This window comes from Erythranthe guttata, chromosome 8 (assembly GCF_056151865.1).
Source record: "Erythranthe guttata isolate IM_541 chromosome 8, IM_541, whole genome shotgun sequence".
Taxonomy (NCBI): Eukaryota; Viridiplantae; Streptophyta; class Magnoliopsida; order Lamiales; family Phrymaceae; genus Erythranthe; species Erythranthe guttata.
The window spans coordinates 9,930,487-9,954,464 of NC_142540.1; the positions used below are offsets into that span (position 1 = coordinate 9,930,487).

At 34.4% G+C, this 23,978-nt stretch overlaps 3 protein-coding genes and 1 pseudogene across 3 annotated transcripts; 2 read left to right on the forward strand and 2 right to left on the reverse strand.

The window, feature by feature from the left end:
* The first annotated feature begins 3,320 nt into the window (after positions 1 to 3,320).
* Positions 3,321 to 7,245, forward strand: LOC105976964 (uncharacterized). Its single transcript, XM_013002234.2, has 6 exons — positions 3,321 to 3,579; positions 3,723 to 3,806; positions 3,963 to 4,047; positions 5,829 to 5,917; positions 6,320 to 6,431; positions 6,804 to 7,245. The coding sequence occupies exons 1-6, from the start codon at positions 3,544 to 3,546 to the stop codon at positions 7,022 to 7,024; spliced, it is 627 nt and encodes a 208-aa protein (XP_012857688.2). The 5' UTR covers positions 3,321 to 3,543; the 3' UTR covers positions 7,025 to 7,245.
* A 1,191-nt stretch (positions 7,246 to 8,436) lies between these two features.
* Positions 8,437 to 9,987, reverse strand: GMD1 (GDP-D-mannose 4,6-dehydratase 1). The gene has a single exon (XM_013002228.2). The coding sequence runs from the start codon at positions 9,770 to 9,772 to the stop codon at positions 8,633 to 8,635; it is 1,140 nt and encodes a 379-aa protein (XP_012857682.2). The 5' UTR covers positions 9,773 to 9,987; the 3' UTR covers positions 8,437 to 8,632.
* Positions 9,988 to 11,557: 1,570 nt separating this feature from the next.
* On the reverse strand, positions 11,558 to 12,255 carry LOC148768491 (uncharacterized; annotated as a pseudogene).
* Positions 12,256 to 19,574: 7,319 nt separating this feature from the next.
* LOC105976939 (uncharacterized) lies at positions 19,575 to 23,937 on the forward strand. The gene is made up of 2 exons (XM_013002210.2): positions 19,575 to 19,666; positions 22,908 to 23,937. The coding sequence occupies exons 1-2, from the start codon at positions 19,575 to 19,577 to the stop codon at positions 23,920 to 23,922; spliced, it is 1,107 nt and encodes a 368-aa protein (XP_012857664.2). The 3' UTR covers positions 23,923 to 23,937.
* Positions 23,938 to 23,978: the final 41 nt, after the last annotated feature.

The following is a 23,978-nucleotide window of genomic DNA, read 5'->3' on the forward strand; positions in this document are numbered from 1 at the left end:
GCTCCGTGCTACTACATTATCGTGAGACAACATCCACGAGGACGTAACTCGATCAACTCGATTACCCTAGAGACAACTTCCACGAGGACGTAACTCGATCAACTCGATTACCCCATAGACAACTCCCACGAGGAGATTACTTGATCCGTGCTACTACATTATCGCGAGACAACTCCCACGAGGAGATAACTCGATCAACACTATTACCCCGCGACGAGACAACTCCCACGAGGCGATAATTCGCTACTACATCGTCGCGGGACAAAACCGACGACTCAATTAACTTACATCGCGACGACCTTGTCGCGCTATGCGCCAACGCACATTCACGCCCCTCCGACACACGCTCCAACGCGTTTTCGCATACCATTAGGCCATACGCCAACGATCGACTTCTACAATTTTTACTCTCGACACGATTTGAGACCCATCACAACATGGCCCCCACATCGACTCGAGAGTGGGGGGCTTAATGATATGCCTAATTGGGCCAACCCAATGGGCCTACAATTTCTTTACCTACTGGGCTACGAGCCCAATATCGAAGACTAATATCACCGAGGCCCAAACACCTTCAAGTAAGGTTTGGGCCCAACAAAGCAAACCCGACCCAATAAACGACATATAAATAGAGGTTTTACTCATTTTATTAAGGTATGTCCTATTAACTGAGCAATACTACAACTGTATTCTCTGGACTATTTTCTATGATCAGCACGTCTGACTTGAGCGTCGGAGGGGTTTCCGCCGGATCAACCCCCGGCTTAGTTCATGTGTTCTATGATCGCAGGTACCTCAGGATCATCAAGTTGTCAAGCTACTGATCTGCTTTGCTCTCCCAGCTCATTTTCTACACCACCCCAGGTGAGCTATATTTTAGCATCATCATGGATTATAGGGGCTGACATGGTGTCCAATTTTTTTTATTAATTCAATAGTTGATTCGACATGTATGATGCGTTTTGATATTGTAATATACATTGATGCAAATTTGTGCTTATTATATATAATTGGAAACTTTTTTAATTGAACTTGCATTTTACCGTCGCTACAATTATAGTCGGTTGATGCTACTGACACAATCAAGTTTCTAGAAGACGCCCGAGGACGTTATGAAGTTGTGAATTCAGTCGGACGTCGAGACTATGTCCGTTATGAAATCACCTCAGCCATAATCAATTATATGGTAGATTGTGGTCTGTTTGCCGACTATATTGCAACACTGTGTGTATATAACAATATTTTGTGTTTAATGTACTGATTTATTTCTAGACAAAAATTGGTTTGTTAGTTTGTTATATCATCTTTTATTTCATTTTATCTTTTAAAACTATTTTATATTGGTCGAGGAAAATAAACTTGGAGTACTGATGTTTGAGCAAATTATCATTAGTTCCATATTGTGTTGTTGTGAAAAGACATTTGTAAACTAATATTTTCGACATATGCCAGGTGATTCCATATTCTATTTATTTTGCTATTTATTTTTGTTGTTACAAATTGCAATTTATATGTTGCTAATTGTATTTTGCAATTTGCTATTATAACTTGTATTTTGTTGATACATCTTAGAGGGGGAGGGTCGTGACGCTACTAAAAAAGGGAGGGGAAAAAAAAGGAGAGAGAGAGAGTTAAAGAATATAGAGGTGTGAGAGAGAGAGAGGGGGATTAGAAGAGAGATAGAGTGAAGTGTGTGATTTTGTTCATATTTTCAATAACTAACTTGTTAATATATATATCAAGGGCGAATGACAAATAGACTCATCATATGGGATTTAAATGCACATTGGTCCACAAAAAAAAACAGTCTTTCAAATAAACTCATCCCTATGAATTTAGTCTAACATACCCTCCATAATATAATTCTAATCAATTCCATCCATTATGCTATAACTTCCTTAATATTACACATTGACCCCGGATTCAAACAAATATATCACATTACCCCAAAATAATATTTTTTTGAAAACATATTTTTTTTTCTGAATTTTTTTTTCCGGCCAGATTTCGGCGTTGACTGCCGGAGATCGTCGGTCTCCGGCGTTGATTTTTTTTTTCTTTTTTCGATTTATTTTTCTTAGAAAAAAATATTTTAATTAATATTACTGTCTTGGCTACTAAATTACTGTCTCAGACAGTAATATTACTGTTTCGGACAGTAATATTATGAATATTATTTTCCCGAACAGTAATATTATTAATATTACTGTCTGGGACAGTTAAATTACTGTTGGAGACACTAATGTAGCAGCCAAGACAGTAATATTAATTAAAATAATTTTGTTTAGAAAAAAATTTCAAAAAAAAAGAAGTCAATTAACAGTTAAAATACTGTCTCCGACAGTTAAATAACTGCTGGAGACAGTAATTCAGCACTCAAGACAGTAATATTAATTAAAAATATTTATTTTAAGAAAAAAAAAAGTCGATTAACAGTTAAATTACTGTCTCCGACAGTTAAATAACTGCTGGAGACAGTAATTTAGCAACAAATACAGTAATATTAATTAAAATATTTTTTTTAAGAAAAAACAAAATTATAAAAAAAAAAAAAAAAGATTTTCGAGAACGAGCAGAATGATGTTGTTGATGGTGTTTTGGTGTTTGATTACATTGTTGCAGCACCAGTTCAAACTGCTAGCCTTTAAGCGTGAAATTGATTGTGCAGTAATTTGCAGCTTCTTTGCTTAACGGTAATATTATCAAAATCTCGGTTGTTTTGAGTTGTATTTCTATTTCCTTTTGTTTTGGTGATTTTGAAAAGAAAAAAATCGAAAAGAAAAAAAAAAAGTCAACGCTGGAGACCTGATGGTCAACGACAGTTGACCTACCGGAAAAAAAAAATTCTGAAAGAAAAAAAGAAGTTTTCAAAAAAAAAAAAGGTCAACGCCCGCTGACCGGCGGTCTCTGGTGGTGGCGGGTCAAAATTGGGGTCAAAATTGAAATTATGGTTAAAATTGGTTAATTGATGAAATTGGATTAAATTGGGGTGTAAATCATGAAATTGGAGTTGAATTGGGTTCCAATGAATTGTGGGTAATTTTGATATATCTAAAAGGATTTTCCTTATTTGCAAATAAGTTTGAATGTGCTAGATTTATTTGAAAGACAAAAAAGTTGGATATCCCTCTTTTAATTAAGTGCTCTTGTCGTGGATTTATTTACCATTTACCCAAATATCAATTGAGAGTATTTATGTCAGTAATAATTTAATTTATATTATATTTATTGGCCAAGTACCTCTAGCTTTAATCAACTAAACAAAATGGATCTCATCCATATAAGTTCTAAATAAGGAGTTTGAGCCAATTATCCTTTAATAAGAAATTATAAGAGTTTGTAGTTAAAGAATCATCTTATTTGTAATCTAAATTTTAATCAACTCCCATTGGGATTGTATATTGTAAATAAGAATAAATAAACAAAAAGCAAGCCAAGCGCTGAAAAGGAAAAAAAAAAAAAAAAAGAAAAATCTCCCTTCTTCTTATTCGGCGGTGACAGTAAGCAAGAAAATAAATGTGCTAAGTAATCTGTTGTTTGTGAATGGGCGCTTCAGAATCATCTCTTGCGATCTCCCGGGTAAGCCCTAGCCCCAATATCCATGGCCGCTGCTTTCCTTTTGTATTTCATACAATTTATTAAATATTTACTCAGACTCATTCCTCTTTGCAATTTCTGTTTGATTATTGTAATTCTCATTATTTCTGTATCCAATCAAAAAGAATCCGGAGGATGGGATCACCACTGTTTCGGAGCGTACACACGGCGTTGACCCTATTTTACAGAAGCTTCAATCCCTTCAAACTGTGAGCTCCCCACTCCTTTATTGCTATTTTTATATTTATTTTTCATTATTTTTTTTTTGTTTGTGTTGATTAATTTTTACCAATTACCAATTACGTATGTATGTATGTATGTATGTATGTATGTATGTATGTATGTATGTATGTATGTGTGAACAGACGAAGCCGATACTGACGTCAGCCCCTGCAGAGAGTAGCTTGACGGATATCCTCGTCCGAAAACCATTCTCTTCTTCCACTTCTGGTAAAATAAAAAAAAACATTTAATTACTTGTTTTTGGTTGTATTTCTGTAGTGTGGTACTTTAATCAAGCTTGCAAATGCTGGTAATTTTACATGACACTTTATGCGACTTGTCATGAAGAAAGTTAGTCGTAACAACGATAAAAGTTTCCATCTTTTGAGTTCAGATTATACTTGCATAGTTGTTTGTAGTAGAACATGCCCTTGTTTTTTTTTTCTGGTGGTGCAAAGTGCAAAACACAAGGGGTGTGTGGTTTACATGTTTTATTTATTTATTTGATGTTTCGGGCTTTCCCCTTTATTTCTTTTTTCTGTGTGCCTACCTGTTCTATTTACATTATTGATCTACTTGAAATTTGCAATGCTCGCCTAATTCTCGCAGCTTAACATAATTTTGGCTAAGCAGCCTTGGCATTCTAATAGCTTCACTAGGCTGTATTTGAGCTTCTTCAGCTGGTCTATCTTGAGTCCTAGGCATTGTAGAAAAATATTTTAAAATCTTTTATTTTATTTGAGCAGTTCCTTAAGGAGACTAGTGTTGTCGAATTAGGGTACATGTAGACTACTTTCTCAAAGATGGAGTTTGATGCATTTCGGTTGTTCGCCTCATAAGAAAACAGGTTCAATACTAGTATTTGGGAACTCGTGGTGGTAGAAACCTCCAGGATGAATATGATATATATTTGCTTAAATTGTCGATTGAATTTGGTAGTTCAAATGGCTCATTGAAATTTTATGCAGAAAGTCTCTTTAGCTCTTATGTTGTTACTTGTTATTTTGGCATTCGATCTGAAATCCGGGATTCCAAATATGTGGTTAATCTTTGATCTGAGATCATAGTCGAGGAAGTGCAACCTTTGATGTTTTGGATTTTTTTGAGAGTTCATTTATATGTTGACCTCCAAGTATGTATGTAGTCTTTGCTTGGAAATAAGAGTTGGGAGCATAAATCAGTAAGTTGTTTTCAGTTTAAAAAAGATACTCTTTAAGTCAGTAGGAAGGCTCTAGGCATTAGACTGACGCTCAAGACCGATGACACGTGCCTCTGCATTATTTATCATATCACATTCCTGATACACTATATGAGCAATTTGCTTGAAAATATAGGCACTTGTGCTAGCTATATATATCATTTGTTGTCATAATGATGTCATAAACGCATAAATAAAATACCTTTTCTTTCAAGCACATTGTAGTATTGCATATCTATTTGGCAATTTGGACAATCAAATGCTTTTACTCATCTAATTAGCTAGTTTGGTTGACTTTGATATGAGAAAAGTAAAACATAGCCTCAGACACCTGTGTAGCTTATACCATCACTGCTAGAGTGACTACAATCTTTGAACCAGCGGTATCTTACATTATCTATTTTTCTTTGATTTTTAATATCCAAGAAAGCAGATCACGTATCGAATGGGGATATTATGATTGTACCACTAATATTTGGACGAGCTGTTTATGTTTTCTGTCATATGTAGTCATGTAGATGCATATAACAGAAAAAAAGGCATTGGATAAAGGAAACGAATCACTAAAAACCCAATCAAGTAAACAACATTACAGTTGAAACCCTCAACGTACTTTTTGGTATAGCTGATAAATCGACTTTGTTCGGTAGAATTACTGTAAAAATGCACTTGCAAAGCGAAATGTGATATATTGACTCGTGGGCGTGCGAACTATGTTTAATATGTGCCAGAATAGAATTTCTTGTCATTTCTTAATCGATCTGGTTGACTGCAAAATTTATGTATTTCTTTTTAATGATGTATTGACTAGGTTCTGTAAATCCTAATGTGCTACTGGAGCTCTTTTCGACGTATCGCAACTGGCAAGAGGAGAATGTTCAAAATATAAGTAAAAGACAGGTTGGCATTTCCATTCTCATTCATTCGAGTAGGTCATGATCATGTCACGTAATTGACGTAGCAAATCAGTGTAGAATCATATGAATTACCTGACGGTAGACTTATTAACAATATGTTTTTTAATTCTCATAATTTCCATTAAACTTATTTGGCGAATTATGCACATTTATCTAAGACTAGGATCATCGAAACATTGGAATGATCAACTCAAAAGTGTTGATCTAGTAACAGTCTACTAGTATATTTAAATTTGATACAAACTCCTGATGATAAATATTAATAATAGATAAGGCAGTTTTTTCTGTAGAATTATGAAGCGCCATGTCATGTTTTCTTATGTGTTTGCATCCATTGGTTATCTTTAGATCCAGAATAATTGATCCAATTGATTATTGTATGCAGGAAGAGATAGAAAATAAGATAGAAGTAGCTGATGCATTAGCTGTCAAACTTCTCAAACGTTTCAATTACTCTGTCTCAGCAATAAAGACGACATCTAATCATCTATCAGAAGGTAACCCCGCATACATCTTACAACTGTAGTGTCGGTTATTATTAATTTAGAATGGAATGGAGCCATTTTGGTGAGTCATGCATTATATTTATAGGGGTTTCTTTCTTTCTTTCACTATTGTTCCAATGCAGTTTTCTTTGGCCTAATCGAATTGGGATGTACTGATTTTTTAGTTCAGTTAAGGGTAGCAGAAACCTAGTAGGATCGTCTCATTATGAATTTCAAATTTATTAGTGGATATGGTTATTATACTAGTATTGAATAAATGGCATGTTTGTTTTGTAAAAATGTATTACACGCTGAAAAATGTATAGCTTATAGAGAGTAATAATTGCTGCTGCCCTGATAGTGATAATTATCGAAAATGTGCAGTACATGGCTTGCAAGTGGAACTTGGAGAGTTAAAAGGAAGATTAACCGAGGTAATAAGCAACTGTGATGCATTGTGCAAGAGAATTGCTAATGAAGGACCAGAATCACTTCAATCTTCTGTCGAACCATTAACAGCAGCCGCCTCCACTAATCATAAGTCTCTTTTACCATCTTTGCCTTCTTCTCCAGAGGAGGATCATTTATCACAGGAGTCGAGTTAGCCTTCTTTTTTTTTTCTTTTTTTTTTTTTGTACAGTGTTGAAAGAAGTGCACTTAGGTTGAATTGCAATCTTTCGCGTGCCAAACAACCCGACTATACCCCACCAAATTGTACTTAACTATCTGGCAAAGTTGTTTTTATTTATTTCCAAAGGAAAACCAATTGTACTGGTGATTGATTAGTAGTATAGTTGATCTTATTCCAAGTGATTATGCATTTTGATTATTTTATACGATCACATAAGAGTTCACGTTTTTTATTTGAATATGAATTGTCTTGTTTCCATGAGTTCATTGCACATATATTCCCAATCTAAGAAGAAAAGTACGACGCCTATCAAACTTGATATTATTTAGAGATACGAGTACGTTTTGGTGGTTATATGTTATAGCTTTGTGTCGTAATAATGTTGACGAAAAAATGAACCAAATTGCATTGGCAACTTTAGAGATTGGCAGGAAAACATGAACTACATGTACTGTCAGACTTTTGAGCCCACATTTGTTTGGTGTAGATAAATGCACCAACCGACACCGACGGAGTAAGTTTAGGCTTGAATTGAAACCTGAAGTTCAGATCTGATCCCCAGAGATCCAGAAAATAATACATACATTTAATAAAGTGTATTCTATCGTTTTATATTGCAAACTGGAAGTAAACAATCGCATTGCCGACAAAGTACCGTTCGTCATTTATATCGAAATTAGCTGAAAAACTGGGATTGGGGTTGCATATGAATCGTTACAGATACGTCTGCAAATATGTCAGCAATAAATTTTGTAGAAAATATCAGCAATAAATTTTGTAGAAAATGTCAGCTGATTTTAAGTTCACAATCCAGGGAAATTTTTACTACCATTAATTCAACTCAATATTACCGAATATTATAGTGGAAATCAAATTGAAATTCACACTTTCCGAAAAATTCCATTTTCTTTTTCAAGTGTTGTTAATTCCAGTTCCGCTCCAAAAAAATGTAAAAATTTGAATTTTGCAAATTGGAACGAAAAAACTTGTTCCAATCAGAAATTTTCCGACTAGGATTATTAGCAGAATTAGGAAATTTTATTTTTTAATCACCTATAAAATAAAACTATAATAATATGATTGTATTTTTCAGAAGAAAAAAAAAACATCTGAAATTTCGAAAATGTATTCGGGAAATTAAAACCGGAACACAAATAAATCATTATCTAATATGTATTACAATTTCGTAAGAGTAATAATAAAGAAATAATCAGAAATCCGAAGCTTCGGATTTAAGAATGAAATTGTTCAAAATAAAAAAAAAAAAAAAAAAAAAAAAAAAATTGGGCTACAATTTCCATTCCTAGAGAAGATCCAATGAAGTGGAATTACAACTCAAGAAGTACATTCAAGAAAGAAGCATATTAAGCTACAACTCAACTCAACTCAGCAAAAACAAGAAGCCAATTCTTAAAAACTATATAATCAACCAACCAACCAACCAATGTGTGATTGATTAAAAACAACCACATTATATTATTATGCTCTGCCCTCCCTCCTCTCTATAAAATTCCTTCCTTTCTGGTAAATGGTAATAACAATTAAATCAAGAAATTCATTTCAAAAAATGAAGAAATTGATTTCAAGGCTGCTGGTGAGCATCCATGTAACCAGCATCAACAAGCACTTTCTCTCTCTTAGCCAATTCAACATCTTCATCAACCATCATCTTAACCAGCTCTTCAAACCCTACTTTGGGCTTCCATTTCAGCACCTCCCTCGCCTTGCTTGCGTCCCCTTTCAAATTATCGACCTCAGTCGGCCTGAAATACCTCTTATCTATAACCACATGCTCCCTCCAATCTAGACCCACGTACCCGAATGCCATCACCAAGAACTCCTCCACCGTGTGTGATTCCTCAGTGGCCACCACGTAATCGTCCGCCTTCTCCTGCTGCAGCATCAGCCACATTGCCTCCACGTAGTCCCCCGCGAAACCCCAGTCCCTCGACGCCTGAAGATTCCCCAGGAACAGCTTGCTCTGCAGCCCGATCTTGATCCGCCCCACCGCCCGGGTTATCTTCCGGGTCACGAAATTCTCACCTCTCCTGGGGGACTCGTGGTTGAACAGGATCCCGTTGCAGGCGAAGATGCCGTACGCCTCCCGGTAGTTGACGGTGTACCAGTGGGCGGCGACCTTGGAGGCGGCGTAGGGGGAGCGGGGGTGGAAGGGGGTGGTCTCCGACTGGGGAGGGGGTGTGGATCCGAACATCTCGGAGGATCCGGCCTGGTAGTACTTGATGTGGGAGCGGCCGGAGGCGGAGACGTGGGAGCGGACGGCCTCGAGGAGGCGGAGGGCGCCGGTGGCGACGACGTCGGCGGTGTAGTCGGGGATCTCGAAGGAGACGGCGACGTGGGATTGGGCGGCGAGGTTGTAGACCTCGTCGGGGAGGATGGTGTCGAGCCAGCGGCGGAGGGAGGAGGCGTCGGTGAGGTCGGCGTAGTGGAGCTTCATGAGGGCCTTGTTGGCATTGTGAGGGTCGATGTAGATGTGGTTGATCCTCTGTGTGTTGAAGTTTGATGATCGGCGAATCAGTCCGTGTACCTCGTACCCTTTCTCCAGCAGGAATTCTGTTAGGTATGACCCGTCTTGTCCGGTGATTCCTGTGATCAGAGCTATTTTACGGCGGCTCTGTGGGTTTTCATTTCCATTCGCGGCGGCTGAGTTTTCAGATTTAGATTCAGATTCAGATCTCGCGGCGGTGGTGGTGGTGGCCGCCATTGGAGGAGTTAATTAAGAGTTAAAGAGAGGAGGTATTTGAGAAATGGAGAAATGGAGAAATGAAGACTGGAGATTTATTGATGGGGGAATGATGTGTGTTGGGGTTGGGGTTGCAAAATTTAATGATGGGGAAGTTTTCTCTATTCTCTACTCTAATGTACTATTCTTTTTTTTTTTTTCTTAGAACGCATTATTTTATTCATCTAAAGGATTTACATTATATATTTTCAACCAAGCGTCCATTTGATATACCTCCCTAGGGGTGCAAGTTGGAACCGCTTTTCCAATTTCCGTCGGTTCTGATCCGAAAAGTTCTGATTTTGGAACAACTTTTTTCATTCCAACTTCCGAAATTCCGATTTCTAAAATTTTCCGATTTTTTTGGATTGGAATTGGAATTATATAAAATAAATTGGGAATTTCCGATTTCCGATCCGATTTAATTCCGAAATTAATTCCAAAAAATTCCGATTTTTTTTTTGAAAAATACACCTATAAATAGTATATATTATATAATACTTATTTTCCGAAAAAATACACCTATAAGTTTTCTTTTTGGATTTTGACGTAATGCATTGTTGTTAGAAGTTTTATTGGATATTATGTTGTGTTTATTTTTATTTATTTTTTTGAACTGAAATTTCGTAGTTACTTTTATCGACGTGGATGTTCTTATTTTCGAAAAATTATAAACATTTTAGAAAATTTCGGCTAAGTTTTGAAATTTTAAATCTTATATGATTTCTGAAATTCCGAAATTTCCGGGCCTTTTGGAATTGGAATGAATTTTTAGATTCCGAAAATTTTGGATTTGGAATTGGAATTGGAATTGATTTTGCACTTCCGAAGGTTTTTGGAAATTTTCCGGAAATGCTAATTCCGATCCGATCCATCCGATTTTCACTCCTATACATCCCTCATATGAAAAATATATAGAAATAGGTCCACCCTTAAAATTCTTCCTTTGAGTTACCCTGTAAAGATAAAAGTACTATTGTGCCCTTAGACCATCTCCAATGAAGATGGGTATAGTTTGGGGTGGGGTGGTAAAACCACCTCCAATAGATGTGAGTCAAGGAAGTGAGGGTCTGGGTGGGTAGGGGTGGGGATAGGGGAGAGGGAGAAAACCCTTGAGCTGCCCCATTCCAACTCACGTGTTGGAAGGGGGCACGCCTCTTTTTTTTTTCGTTTTTCTTTTTTATTTGTTATACAAGTTAGTTTTTTTTTTCTTTTCTCTTTTTACTTGTTAATTTTTTACTTTTTTATTTTCCTTTTCTTTTGTATTTATTTTTTATATTATCATTATTTTATTTTATTTCAATTATTTAGTTACATAATTTAATATCACATAATTTCAATAAAATCAAACACTTAATTTGTAAATAAAGACTTTTAATATTTTTTTTTCATTTATTTATATTTTATTTTATTATTTATTTTTGAATTATATCTTTATTTTTAATTTTATTATTATTATTATTTTATTTTGTTTCATTTTAATTTTTAATATATTTTTTTATAATTGTAAAAATTAGAAAAAAACAACAAATACGAGTATTTTACTTTTTATCATAAATTTGAAATAACAATATAATTTTAATAAAATCAAACACTTAATTCGTAAATAAAAACTTAAGTAAAATTATTACATATTTCCGTTGTGTCTTGCCCACGCATGAGCTATTAAATCACACTAAATGTTACGATTTACTTCAACCGATCGAATTGTGTGACGACGTCTCATATAATCACTTATGGATATGCCGCTTGTTTCTGGGTTTAAATCTAATTCCCCATTTCATCGTCATCTGACTCAGCATCAGCGTATTCATCTCGTTCGTCTTCCACAATCATATTGTGGAGTACGATACATGTCATCATAATATTTCTTAGGTCCTTCAGATTCCACCCTCTTCCAGGCTGCTTCACTATAGCAAATCGGGCTTGAAGAATTCCAAAAGCTCGTTCAACATCTTTGCGGTATGCTTCTTGCATTTTTTAGAACAACTGTTCTTGATGTGTTCTCGGCTGCTTAATAGATTGAATTAACGTACCCCATTTTGGGTATATGCCATCAGCAAGATAGTATGCCATGTAGTGATCTTTTTCATTTACCTGATAGTGAACTTTTGGGGAAATTCCCTGAACAATGTTGTCGAACAAGGGTGAACGACCCAAGACAGTGATATCGTTTTGTGAACCGGGTACGCCAAAGAAGGCATGCCATATCCAAGTGTCAGATGAAGCCACTGCTTCGAGAATAATTGTGGGTTTATGTTTTCTCCCCAAAAAGCTCCCCTGCCATGTAGTTGGACAATTTTTCCATGTCCAATGCATACAGTCTAGTGAACCGATCATTCCAGGGAACCCGCGTCGTTCCGCTTTGTCAAGTAGCCTTTTCATATCTGCGTTTGTCGGAGCACGAAGGTACTCATCTTTATACAACCGCAATATTGTTTTGCAAAATTCGCGCAAGGTCTCGGTTGCGGCTGTCTCTGCCATATGGATAAGTATTTGAACCACTGGTATTCGGCAACTCAAGAAGCATCAAAAGTTTGCGGTAGCGGAGGAAACCTGGTCGATGAGGTAAATGTTATGATAATAGTATTTTGTATTATTTATATATTTGCATGAAGTATATTAATTTTTAGTTTGTATTTGTAGTATACTCTGGCATTGAGTATCTATCGAAGAAATGCTAAAAAAGCTTTCAACTTGCAACGTTGTTGGGAAGTTGGTAAGGATTGGGTGATGCTAAATGCGCAAGAAGATATGGTGGATGGAATTGAAATGGAGTTATTTCATTCGCAGTCCACATTTCCTTCATCTCAACCAATGAATTCCCCACCAGTTATTCTCCACCACCGTATGTTTTACGGGATGAGCTACCACCAGTGGATACACATACTGACCAACGTAGTAAGAGACCTATCGGATCGAAAAAAGCCCGTAAAGGCAAAGAATAGGCGTCGCCTAGTTCTAATGCGGAATCTAATTATAATAATCAAGTAGAAATACTAGAGGCCGGACGAAAGCTTAGGCATGATCAAAACATTGCAATCCAACAAATGCAAGAAGAACATAGAGTTATGGCAATGGATACAAGTGATTGCACTCCAGGTACAAAAGCATACTGAAAAGTCGAAAAGAAAAGAGATACAAAGGAAACAAATCGCCAAAGACTTATTTGAAAGTTCTTCGGCCCATTTAACGACGACGGATTTAATCCGTTTGATTGATCTCCCTTGTTCGATTTATATGGGTACTATTTTCCTTGTGTCGGCCCACAAGGTTTTTGACGAGGCCTATTCGTTATTTCATAAATATAAATCGAAAAACAACTTTTTGGCCAAAAAAAAAAAAACGAAAAACAATTCCTTGTTCAATTAATTATTAATTTTTGTTTGTAGTAATCGTTATTATCCTAGTTGTTTTCGGATTCTTATTGTATTAATCGGTTTTATCCTTGTTGTTTTCCAAATGTTGTATTAGTGGTTATTATTCTTGTTTTTTTTTTTTCAATTATTGAATTAGTTGAAGATTATTTCTTTTACTTTTATTTGAATATTGTATTATTATAATTAAATTATTATTATTATTATTATTATTATTATTATTATTATTATTATTATTATTATTATTATTATTATTATTATTATTATTACTATTATTATTATTATTATTATTATTATTATTATTATTATTATTATTATTATTATTATTATTATTATTATTATTATTATTATTATGGTTGTTATTATTATTTTATTATTATTATAATGGTGAGAGTGAGAATTGGAAAAAAAGTAATATAAGACCGAACGGTTGGAAACGACGTAGGTAGAGGGAGGGGGAGGGGGAGGGGGAAACCCCCCCCTCTGCATTGGAGATGCTCTTATGTGCAATTATTGTCCAGCTGCATTCAGTATTTTACCAACTGCATTCAGCATTATAGCCAACTGCATTCAACATTTTTGAATCTGCATTTATCATTTCTATAGATTTTTTTAATAAAAAATATAAATGTTTATCTTATTATTATTTTTTATATATATACCCCTTTGTATTTTTTTTTATTTAATTTTTATTTTTTTTATTTTTAAATTTTTAAATTTTTTTATTTTTCATTTTTTTAATTTTTAATTTATTTTTAATTTTTTAATTTTTTTTCAAATGTTTGATATGAAATTGAGTGCACATGACAATAGTATACTACACATGACTAAAGCATACCGCAATCATGTATAGTTAGTTATATATAATCATGTACTGTCTTTTTATCCCAAAATTATGATCGATCGATTATGTAAACCATTGGTTTATATAAAAAAAAACTTTATCTACACCAACAACAAAATTCACAATTTGAATCTTGATACTATAAATCAATTAGTACCAAATAAAAAATTGAAAAAACACTATCACTACTGTACAAAAAATCACAGAGCTTATATATAACTATATATTATCATATGTTACTACACGTGACTATATATGACTACATGTATATGACAACTTGTGACTGTATATGACTACATGTATATGACCACATGTGACTATATATGACTACATGTATATGACCACATGTGACTATATAAGTATAGTCATATATAGTGTAGTTTGTATTTATAGCTTCAAATCCCATTTTTCAACACGCCAACAATTCCAATCTATCGATTGCAAAAGAACTGTTTTGAATTAACGAACACCATGTCCTCTCGGCAAAAACTTATTGCATAGAAGTTATTCGAACACCAAAACTTGTGACAAAAAAATCAAGTTCAATTTAAATATCTACGTTATAAATCAACTCATAACAACAAAATACAGATCGAAAATACACAATCACATGCATATGTTACTACATGTTACTATATATTCCATTTTGAAGGGATGGGGCAATTTGTTCCAAGGGGGCATTTTTTTTTTCTACGGTTGTTTGACTTTTTTCTTTCAAAAATAAGGCATCTAAAACAGGCATTGCTACTTGCGCTTCTTAATGTGCCGCCACATGGCTGTCTTATTTTTCCGCCACGTGTCCGCCAACATTTTTTTTTTCTCCTTTTTTTCCACTTCCCCCTCATCCCTACTTTCCTAGCTTATGAAAATTCTCTCCTCCCATTTTTTTTGCAGTTTATAAATTAAAAAAAATTATATGGATATATATATTTTGTAAAGTTTAATTTTTATTAATTATATACTACATAATAATAAATAATAATCAGATTATAAATCTTTGTCTTAATTAAAAACATAAATACTACAGATAAATGTTTTTTTAATCAGATTACTACAAATATATATTTTTTTTGTAATTATTATTATCTTTAATTAAAAAAATACATGTATAAATCTGATTCTTTATTTATTTATTAAATATATAATTACTAAATTTTAATATAAAACATTTTTTTGCCAATACTGTATATTAATATATTATGCTTTACACTAGAATTTATTAATCATATACTAAAAATTAATAAACAAATAAATAAATAATCAGATTACAATGATATTTTTGAAATAAAATACTTAAATATTACAAGTAGATTTGTTTATCTCACTCTACACCCTTGAAATATACCATTTGATCACTTTGCACAAACGAAACAAATTAATAGCATTTTGCGCCCTCAAAACACAATAAATCATGTATGAGGCATCCCAAATTATTATTTGGGCTAATAAAGGTAATTTAATATTTTTAGTGATATATTTTTAGGATGATAAATGTCAAATCATTTTTTTTATTCTTCAATTATTTTGAAATTATAAAGTGCAAGATTAAAACTACATCTCGTCAACATATTTAAAAATTATATTGTTTATCAAAATAATATTTTATAAAAAAAATTCATTCAGGTATTTCATTATCAACTTATCTGAAAATTATATTTATTCTAAATATTTTTACCTAATATTTCCAACAGTTGGAATAAAAGATCCATCAATTGAATAATTTTACCTCTCTAAGGATATCTCAAAGGAAGATTTTTAAGGGTGAACTATAAATATTTTCATACGAGAAGTGTATATCAAAATTCGAGAGGTGTATATCAAATGGAGTCAACAAATTTCATTAATGATTCAAAAATAATATATTTCGGAAAGGAGAAGAGTCCAACATTTTCATTGAAGATAGAGAAACTGATAGCCAATTGTAGATTGAAAGGAGAGAGTAAAGTTGGACATTGCATTGAATGGTACAAGGACAAAAGGGACCGAAAAAGCTCAGCAGCAAACTAAAACTTTTTGGGAAAAAACAAATACTGGACACGTGGCGGGCATACAATATGCGTCATTTGCAACAGCGCGTCTTCATTATCTGACACTTGTCGCATTCTTAAAAAGCGCAGTTAGAAGTAACGCGTTATTGTAGAAATGAAATACTAGTCAAAAGTATCTTATTTTCGAAAAAAATTGGGCCAATTGCCCTAGAAAAAAAATTGGCCCTTGTTCCAAGTACCCCATCTATTATACTCTAATTTTCTCAATATTACACATTGACTCCAGATTTAAAAAAATATATCACATTAACTCCCATTTAAATATTGAAAAAATAATTTTATTTATGATTTTTTTTTTCCAGCCGATTCTCCGGCGTTGATTTTTTTTTTTTGAAAACTTTTCTTTTTCTAATTTTTTTTCCATTTTGTTTCTTAAAAAAATTATTTTAATTAATATTACTATCTTGGCTACTAAATTACTGCTCCAACAGTAATTTAACTGTCAGTGAGAGCAATTTAATTGTCTGATACAGTAATAATATTGTCTCCGGCGTTGACTTTTTTTTTCTCTAAATTACTGTGTTAACAACAAACTTATTGTCTGAATAGTAATATTGAATACCAAAACAATAATATTATTACTAATATTACTGTCACAAACAATAATATTACTAATATTATTGTCCCAAACAGTAAAATTACTGTTTGGCCCAACGATATTACTATTCGGGACATTAATATTATGAATATTACTTTCCCGAACAGTAATATTACCAGGGGAAATATGCAAGACCCCCTCAAATGGAAAATATTTTAAACTAAACCCAATTGACTTTTAAAGACTTTTGCCTACACCCAAGTTTCATTCTTAATTAGCGAGACCCCCCTACCAGACATGATAAGACTAAAATGCCCTTATGTGGTTAGCTTTTTAACGTGATACAATTTTAGTGCTCTCTCTCTCAATTTCTCTTTTTTTTTTCTTCTTTATGCAGATCTGTAACCTCCGGCGCCCTCCTTCCTCTTTTTCACACCACCGCCGAAGTCCCCTCGCCGCCCTTCATCAGATGCGTGATTTGTACATGGAGATTCCTCTTTTTCGCTATCTCTCTCGATTCTCATTTTTTTTCTCCTTAAGATATGTCCACCACCACCACCATAGCCGCCTCCCCACTCTCTCTCTATCATATATTCATCGTCGTTGTCGTCGCCTCCCCCTCCATTTTCGTTATTTTTTATTTGTTTTTTTTTTTTTTTTCTCTCCAGATCTGACGCAGCAGCATTAACGTGACTATAGTCTAGTTCGAATATGACTATTGTTGATTCGCTCAATTAGTTATTTATTAATTTCTCGTGTTCATTGTCTCTCTCGATTTCTCTCTCTTTACACCACCATCGTCTCCACATAGATTTGTACTCCACCACCACCGCCACCGCTCGTTGCCGCCGCCTCCTCATTCGTTTCCACGTAAGGCTCTTTCTCTCTTTTTCGTTATCTTTATCGATCTCTATGGTGTTTTTTTTTTCTCCAGATTTGTCCACCACCGTCGCCGCCTCTCTCACTCTCTTTCCGTCACCACCACCACCAGCGCCATTGTCGTCGACTCCCCTTCCCTCTCTTTCGTTATTTTTCTTTCTTTATTTATGTATTTTCCGAATTTTTTTTTTTTTTTGAGATCTGAAAATACAGTTTCAGATCTGAACATCAACAGTAACATGACTATACTAGGCCAAAATGCAACACTGGCGACGAAATTTCGCGACGAAATTCATCATGTAGCGACGTTTTTTCGCCGTTAGCGACGATTTAATTTCGTCGCCATATCATTCAAAAATCGTCGCGTACTGCCCCGTCGCAAAGTCAGTGACGAAAATCCAATTGCGTCGCAACGCTTGGCGACGAAACCATCCATTCGTCGCGAAAACCGTATTTTCTGAAAAAATTCATTTTTTTATTGTTAGCGACGGAAAATTAAGTTCAAGTCATCCTTCCAAAACAGCATGCAGTCATTCTCGCACGCATCAATCTTGACGTAACCACACCCCAATTTACCGATGAGCTTCTTAACTTCATAAAAAGAGTCGGGTATATTTAAAAAATCAAGTTTTCTCATTAAGTGAAGGGTTTAAGTAAATGTATTATCACTCATCTTGCCACGAGACTTAATTTTGTAGAACTCCATGACAAAAGAAAGTTTAGTATATACCCGGCATCCATCATAAACGGGGATGCACCACTCTTCAATGAGTGTACGAAAATCATCAGTTTCGGGGTTGGGTTCTTCGTGCAGATCTTCTTGATCGTGATGATGATCGTGATGAAGACACGCATGCAGTAAGTCTTCCATGTTATCACGTACATCAACAGGATCATTTGAAATTGCAACTTCGGGAATTTCTGTATGATTAGTATTGTTCATTTCCTCGCCAATGTATTGTTCTTCGGACTCTCCATGCAGAGTCCATCGGCGTTGCCCATACATCTTATCCCAACCCCTCCAAAGTAGATGTTTATGAACGAATTCACGATCCCCCCATTTACGACACTTACAGTCTCTACATGGACATCTTATTTTATTATCAACGTCACATCTAGCGAAGGCAAAATCTATAAATTCCACACAACCATTTTGATATGCTGCTAACCGACGATCACCTAATAAAACCCAACTCCTATCTTTTGGCATGCTTTAATTAACAAGATTACCTAGAAATTGGGAAGGATCACAATTATTAAAAGCAATTTTTCATAATTTAGCTTTACCTTAGGATGTGATTGTAATTTACCCTAATTTAAAGCAATTTTTCAATATTTTTTCGAAAAGGTTTATTTATTTATTTATATATTTTATAGTCATAATTAGGAGTGGAAATCGGACGGATCGGATCGGATTTGGGTGTTTCGGAAAATTGATTCCGATTCCGATTTTATCGGAATTTTCGGAAAATCGGAAATTTTCGGAAATCTTCATTTTCGGAATTTTTTCGGACATTTTCAGTTATTTTTCGAAAATTTCCAGAATTTTCTCAAAAAAAAAAAAAAAAAAAAAAAAAAAAAAAAAAAGAACCACCGACACAGTAGCAAAGCAGACAAAACTGAAGAAAGAAACATACACACTCACCAAAACACACACACACACAACAGACTCACAAACATAATTCCGAGCAACGGCTTTTCCGAGCAAACACATAATTCCGAGCAACATAAAACCCAAGAACAATTCGCATAATTCCGAGCAACAATAATTCCGAATAAATCGAGCAACAAAGGCTCATCAAATCAACAAAAACAAACAAACACATAATTCCGTCAAAAAACCTAAAAATAGATCGATAATCGAACACCCACGTAATTTTGAACATAAACAAACAAACATTTAAAAAAACATAAAATTACCTTGAAAAAGGAGGAGTAGCGGCAGACGGTGACAACAACAAAGGAGGGCTGTCGGCAACGGCGGAGGGCTGGCGGCGGACGGCTGTCGGCGACGGCAACGGCTGCGATGGCAAAGGATCGGCAGCGGAGATTGGGGGCAACGGCTGGATGACGGCGGCGGCTGGATGACGGCGGCGGGATGACTGTCAGCCACGGCAAAGGCGGGCGGACGGATGTCGGCGACGGGTCAGCAGCAGACGGCGGCGGCGGGCGGATGTCGGCGACGGCAACGTTTGAGAGAGAGGGGGAGAGTTTGAGAGAGAGGGCCGGGGAGATGGAGAGGGGGAGAGTTTGAGAGAGAGGGGAAATAGATATAATTAGGGTCTGATTGAATAATAAGTCAATATTTGCGACGTTTCCAATTTTCGTCTCCAACATATCCGAGAACTAGCGACGAATCGAAGAATACGTCGCTACTAAATTCGAAAAAAAAAATTTGTGCACATTTCTTGCGACGATTTTGTAAATCCGTCGCCGGGATATTAAAAAAAAATTTTTTTACTAAAACAGTGGCGACGTTTTTCCCTTTCCGTCGCCACATATAAATTAATTACAAATAATTGGGTACTACTAGCGACGTTTATGAACAAACGTCGCAAAGTATATTATTTTTTTTTTTTTAAATAATATTTGCGACGATTCCGCCTGTTACGTCGCAACATCTGAAATATAAAATCACAAAATATGTAACGTAGCGACGAAACACTGTTTACGTCGCCAAGAAAAGTAATTTTTTTTTTTTTCGTATTGGCGACGTTTGTATATTTTGCGTCGCTAGCTAGCGACGCTTATCCTGAATCGTCGCTAGGTTTTGAATTAAAACTAGATTTTCCACTTTAAGCGACGATTTAAGCAAAGAAACGTCGCAAACGTGCGACGAACGCATAACCGTCGCGAAAAAAAACGTCGCCAGTCTTGCATTTTGGCCTAGTGATAGTTATATTTATGTATTTTTCGAATATGACTGTAGTCATATTCGAATATGACTATTGTTTAATATGGCTGTAATCATATTCGAATATGTCATATCTTCTCGTTTTCAAGTTGACTGCAAATAACTAGATTCAAATTGTGATTTTTTGTGTGGATGTTGATTTGATTGTTTTCGTAAACAATAGGGAATCTTCGTTGTTTTATATAATTTGGTAAACATGACTATACCACACTATATAATCGGAATTTTTAAGTTGAAAAAGTAAAATACTGCAATATAAAGAAAAAATATGAATACAATTAATATAGTCACGTATAGTGATACTTCAACTATAGTCATATTCGGCGTTGTAAACCTGTCCAGAAAAGAATTTCAATTTTTCGTTTTAAAAAAATTAAAAAATATTTTTATTAAAAAAAGAATATTAAAAAAAAAAAAAAAAAAATGGCTAAATAAATTCCGAAAATAATAAAAAATAAAGAATAAAAAATCAGTTTTTTTATTTGGTAGCATTTTTTAGGAATTTGAAAGCAGATTTTTAGGAATTAGATTATTGTTAGGGAAAGAGAGAAAAAAAGAATAATTAAGATTAATTATGCTAATTGACATAAGGGTAGAATTGAGAATAAAATTTCTAAGGGTTATCACAAAGAAAGATTTAAGGGGTGGACATATCACAATATCTATACGAGAGGTTTATTGCTAATGACCCCATATTACTAATATTACTGTCCCAGACTGTAAGGGCTCTTTGGTTGGTGGGATAAAGAGTGATTGTCAGATTAATCACCCATAATCCGGTATTTGGTGTGAATGATATAAACCCGGTATTGATACAAGGCCCGGTATCCAATCCCCCAAATGAGTGATAACTTATCCCACCCAATAGGTGTGATTAAATTATCCAATAGGGACAATGCTAATGAAAATACAAAAAAAGCCCCCAAATAAAGCCTCATCACATCCACCAAATTACAATTTTCAAAAACATATATAAAAAAACTATTTTTTTATATTAGGTCATGTTTTTATTTTTTTACATTATATAGTTGCGAAAGTCAGATTTTTTTTTTACATTAAGTCAAAAAAAATATTTTCAAAAATTATAGAAATAAAAAATTATAGATTTTTATCCCAAAGCCTAAAATAATAGAATTATTGTAATTACAAATTACAATAATTATTAATAAGGGGTGCATGATAAATTGGGATTGTTTTTTTTTTTTTAAACGTTTTTGTGAGTCAATAAAATTAATTTGACCAAGGGTTGTTTTGTAAATTCAAGAATAATCAATCATAATCATTAAAAGCAAACATCAATTTAAGTTATTCAGTATTAATAATCCTTCATACAAAATGTGATTTTTTTCCCTATTAAATAGTGGTGAATAGTGCAATAATCAATAATCAATCATGTGTTTGTAATCCCATCCTACCAACCAAAAGAGCCCTAATATTATTGCATAAGACAGTAATATTACGGTCGGAGACAGTAATATTACGATCGAAGACAGCAAAATTGTAGGCAAAAACGATAAAATTAATTAATGTAGTTAAATTACTGTCTCAGACAGTTAAATTACTGTTGGAGACAGTAATTTATCAGCCAAGACAATAATATCAATTAAAATATTAAAAAAAAAAAAACGAAATTTCAAAAAAAAAAAAAGAAAAAAACAATTAACAGTTATATTATTGTCTCCAACAGTTAAATTACTGTTGAAAACAATAATTTAGCAGCAAAATATTAAAAAAATAATTTTTTTAAGGAAAAAACAAAATTTTAAAAAGAAAAGAAAAAAGTCAATGCCGGAGACCGGCGGCTGACCGGAGGTCACCAGCGGTGGCTGGTCGAAATTAGAATAATGGTCAATATCGATTAATTGGTATAATTGGAGTAAATTGAGGTGTAAATCATAAAATTGAAATTGAATTAAGTTTCAAGAAATTAATGTTAGAATTTATGTAAAAGTGCTTTTTTAATTTGCAAATAAATTTAAGTGAACTGTGCGCATATTGTACTATATACAAAGATTTTGGTATATAGAGGGCTTCTTTGGTTTGCATTATTAGGCTTGATGGGACAATCAATACCTCTCAGTATGCTGTTTGGTTTGGTAGTTGATCAAATGTTGATAAGTGGGCCCACTGTTTTCATCCCCCATTTGAATTATTAATAGTCAAGCCAAATTCGGCTTGATAGTTTGTCATCAAGTAATCCCATCATTTAAGTCCTTGTGCAATGTCGTTTTTGACCTCAAACAACTTAATTAATAACAAAATCCTTACATATAAATAGCTTTTTCCCTTAGAAAAATCCCTCTCCCCCAACATCGATGAACCCTAATTTTTTGGACGGTAAAGTTTGTTATTCTCCGCCATTTTCAGATTCAGCAAATCTATAACTCAATCTTACAAATACGCATTAGATCTTTACCATATCTTTTGTTAGGAAAACAACACCATTACCAAGTAACTGAAAGTCGTTTGTGTTAGTGAGGTCATTGTTCTTTGCTCCGGTAAATCGGTTTGTTACAGATTTGATTTTCGTGTTCATCATGTCCTAGAAGACAACAGATACGTGAAATCCGCCGTCGAACTCGAGGGTTTCGTCAATTTCCTCGTGAATCTTCTCGATTTCGAGGAGAGCGAAATTCAAGATGAGGCGGCCAAATCGATGTCTTTAATTGCAGGTTTTCTGTCCCACAAGGGTGTTCTAATCGGTGCAGGGGTGATTGCCCCTTTGATAAGGGTTCTAGAATCTGGGAGTGAGTTGGGCAAAGAATTTGCCGCCAGGTGTTTGATGAAAGTCACGGAGAATTCCGATAATGTATGGTCGGTTTCCGCCCACGGCGGAGTGCCTGCCCTGTTGAAGATTTGCACTAGTGATAACAGTAGTGAGAGTGAATTGATTGCTCAGTCTTGTGGGGTGTTGAAAAATCTCGTTCTTGTCGAAGAAATTAAGAAATTTGTGGTCGAGGAAGGAGCCATTGTTGAACTTGTTGAGCTTGCTAGTTCTAAAGATGATATTGTACAAATAGGCTCGCTCGATTTACTGCAAACTATAGCTTATAGAGATTCGTCGATTAGGGAAACGATTATTAAAGAAGGCGGACTTCGAGCATTGGTTCGGATTTTGGATCCAAAATCATCGGTTTCAACAAAGACAAGAGAAGTGGCATTTAGGGGAATTACGAGTATATGTTCCTCGTCGGAAAATTTGATAAGTATACTTATAAATTACTCGTTTATGGATCATATACTTTATTTTCTTCGATATGGCGATATTTCCGTACAAGAATTGGCATTAAAGGCTGCGTTTTGGCTATGTGGAACTTCGGAGGAAGCTAAGAAGTTAATGGGTGATGCAGGGTTTATGACGGTTCTTGTTAAATTTCTCGACTCGAAATCGATTGAAATACGAGAAATTGCAGCTGAGATACTTTCTAGTATTTTGATTAAAATATTATATGACTTTTGTAAGGGTATTTACGGCAATATGGTTTTAATCCCAGCTGATTTCTCTAAATCATGCAAACAAAATGGAAACTGAATAGTCAACATATTATTAGTCATGAGTTAATACAACTAACCAAATGATATGACTAA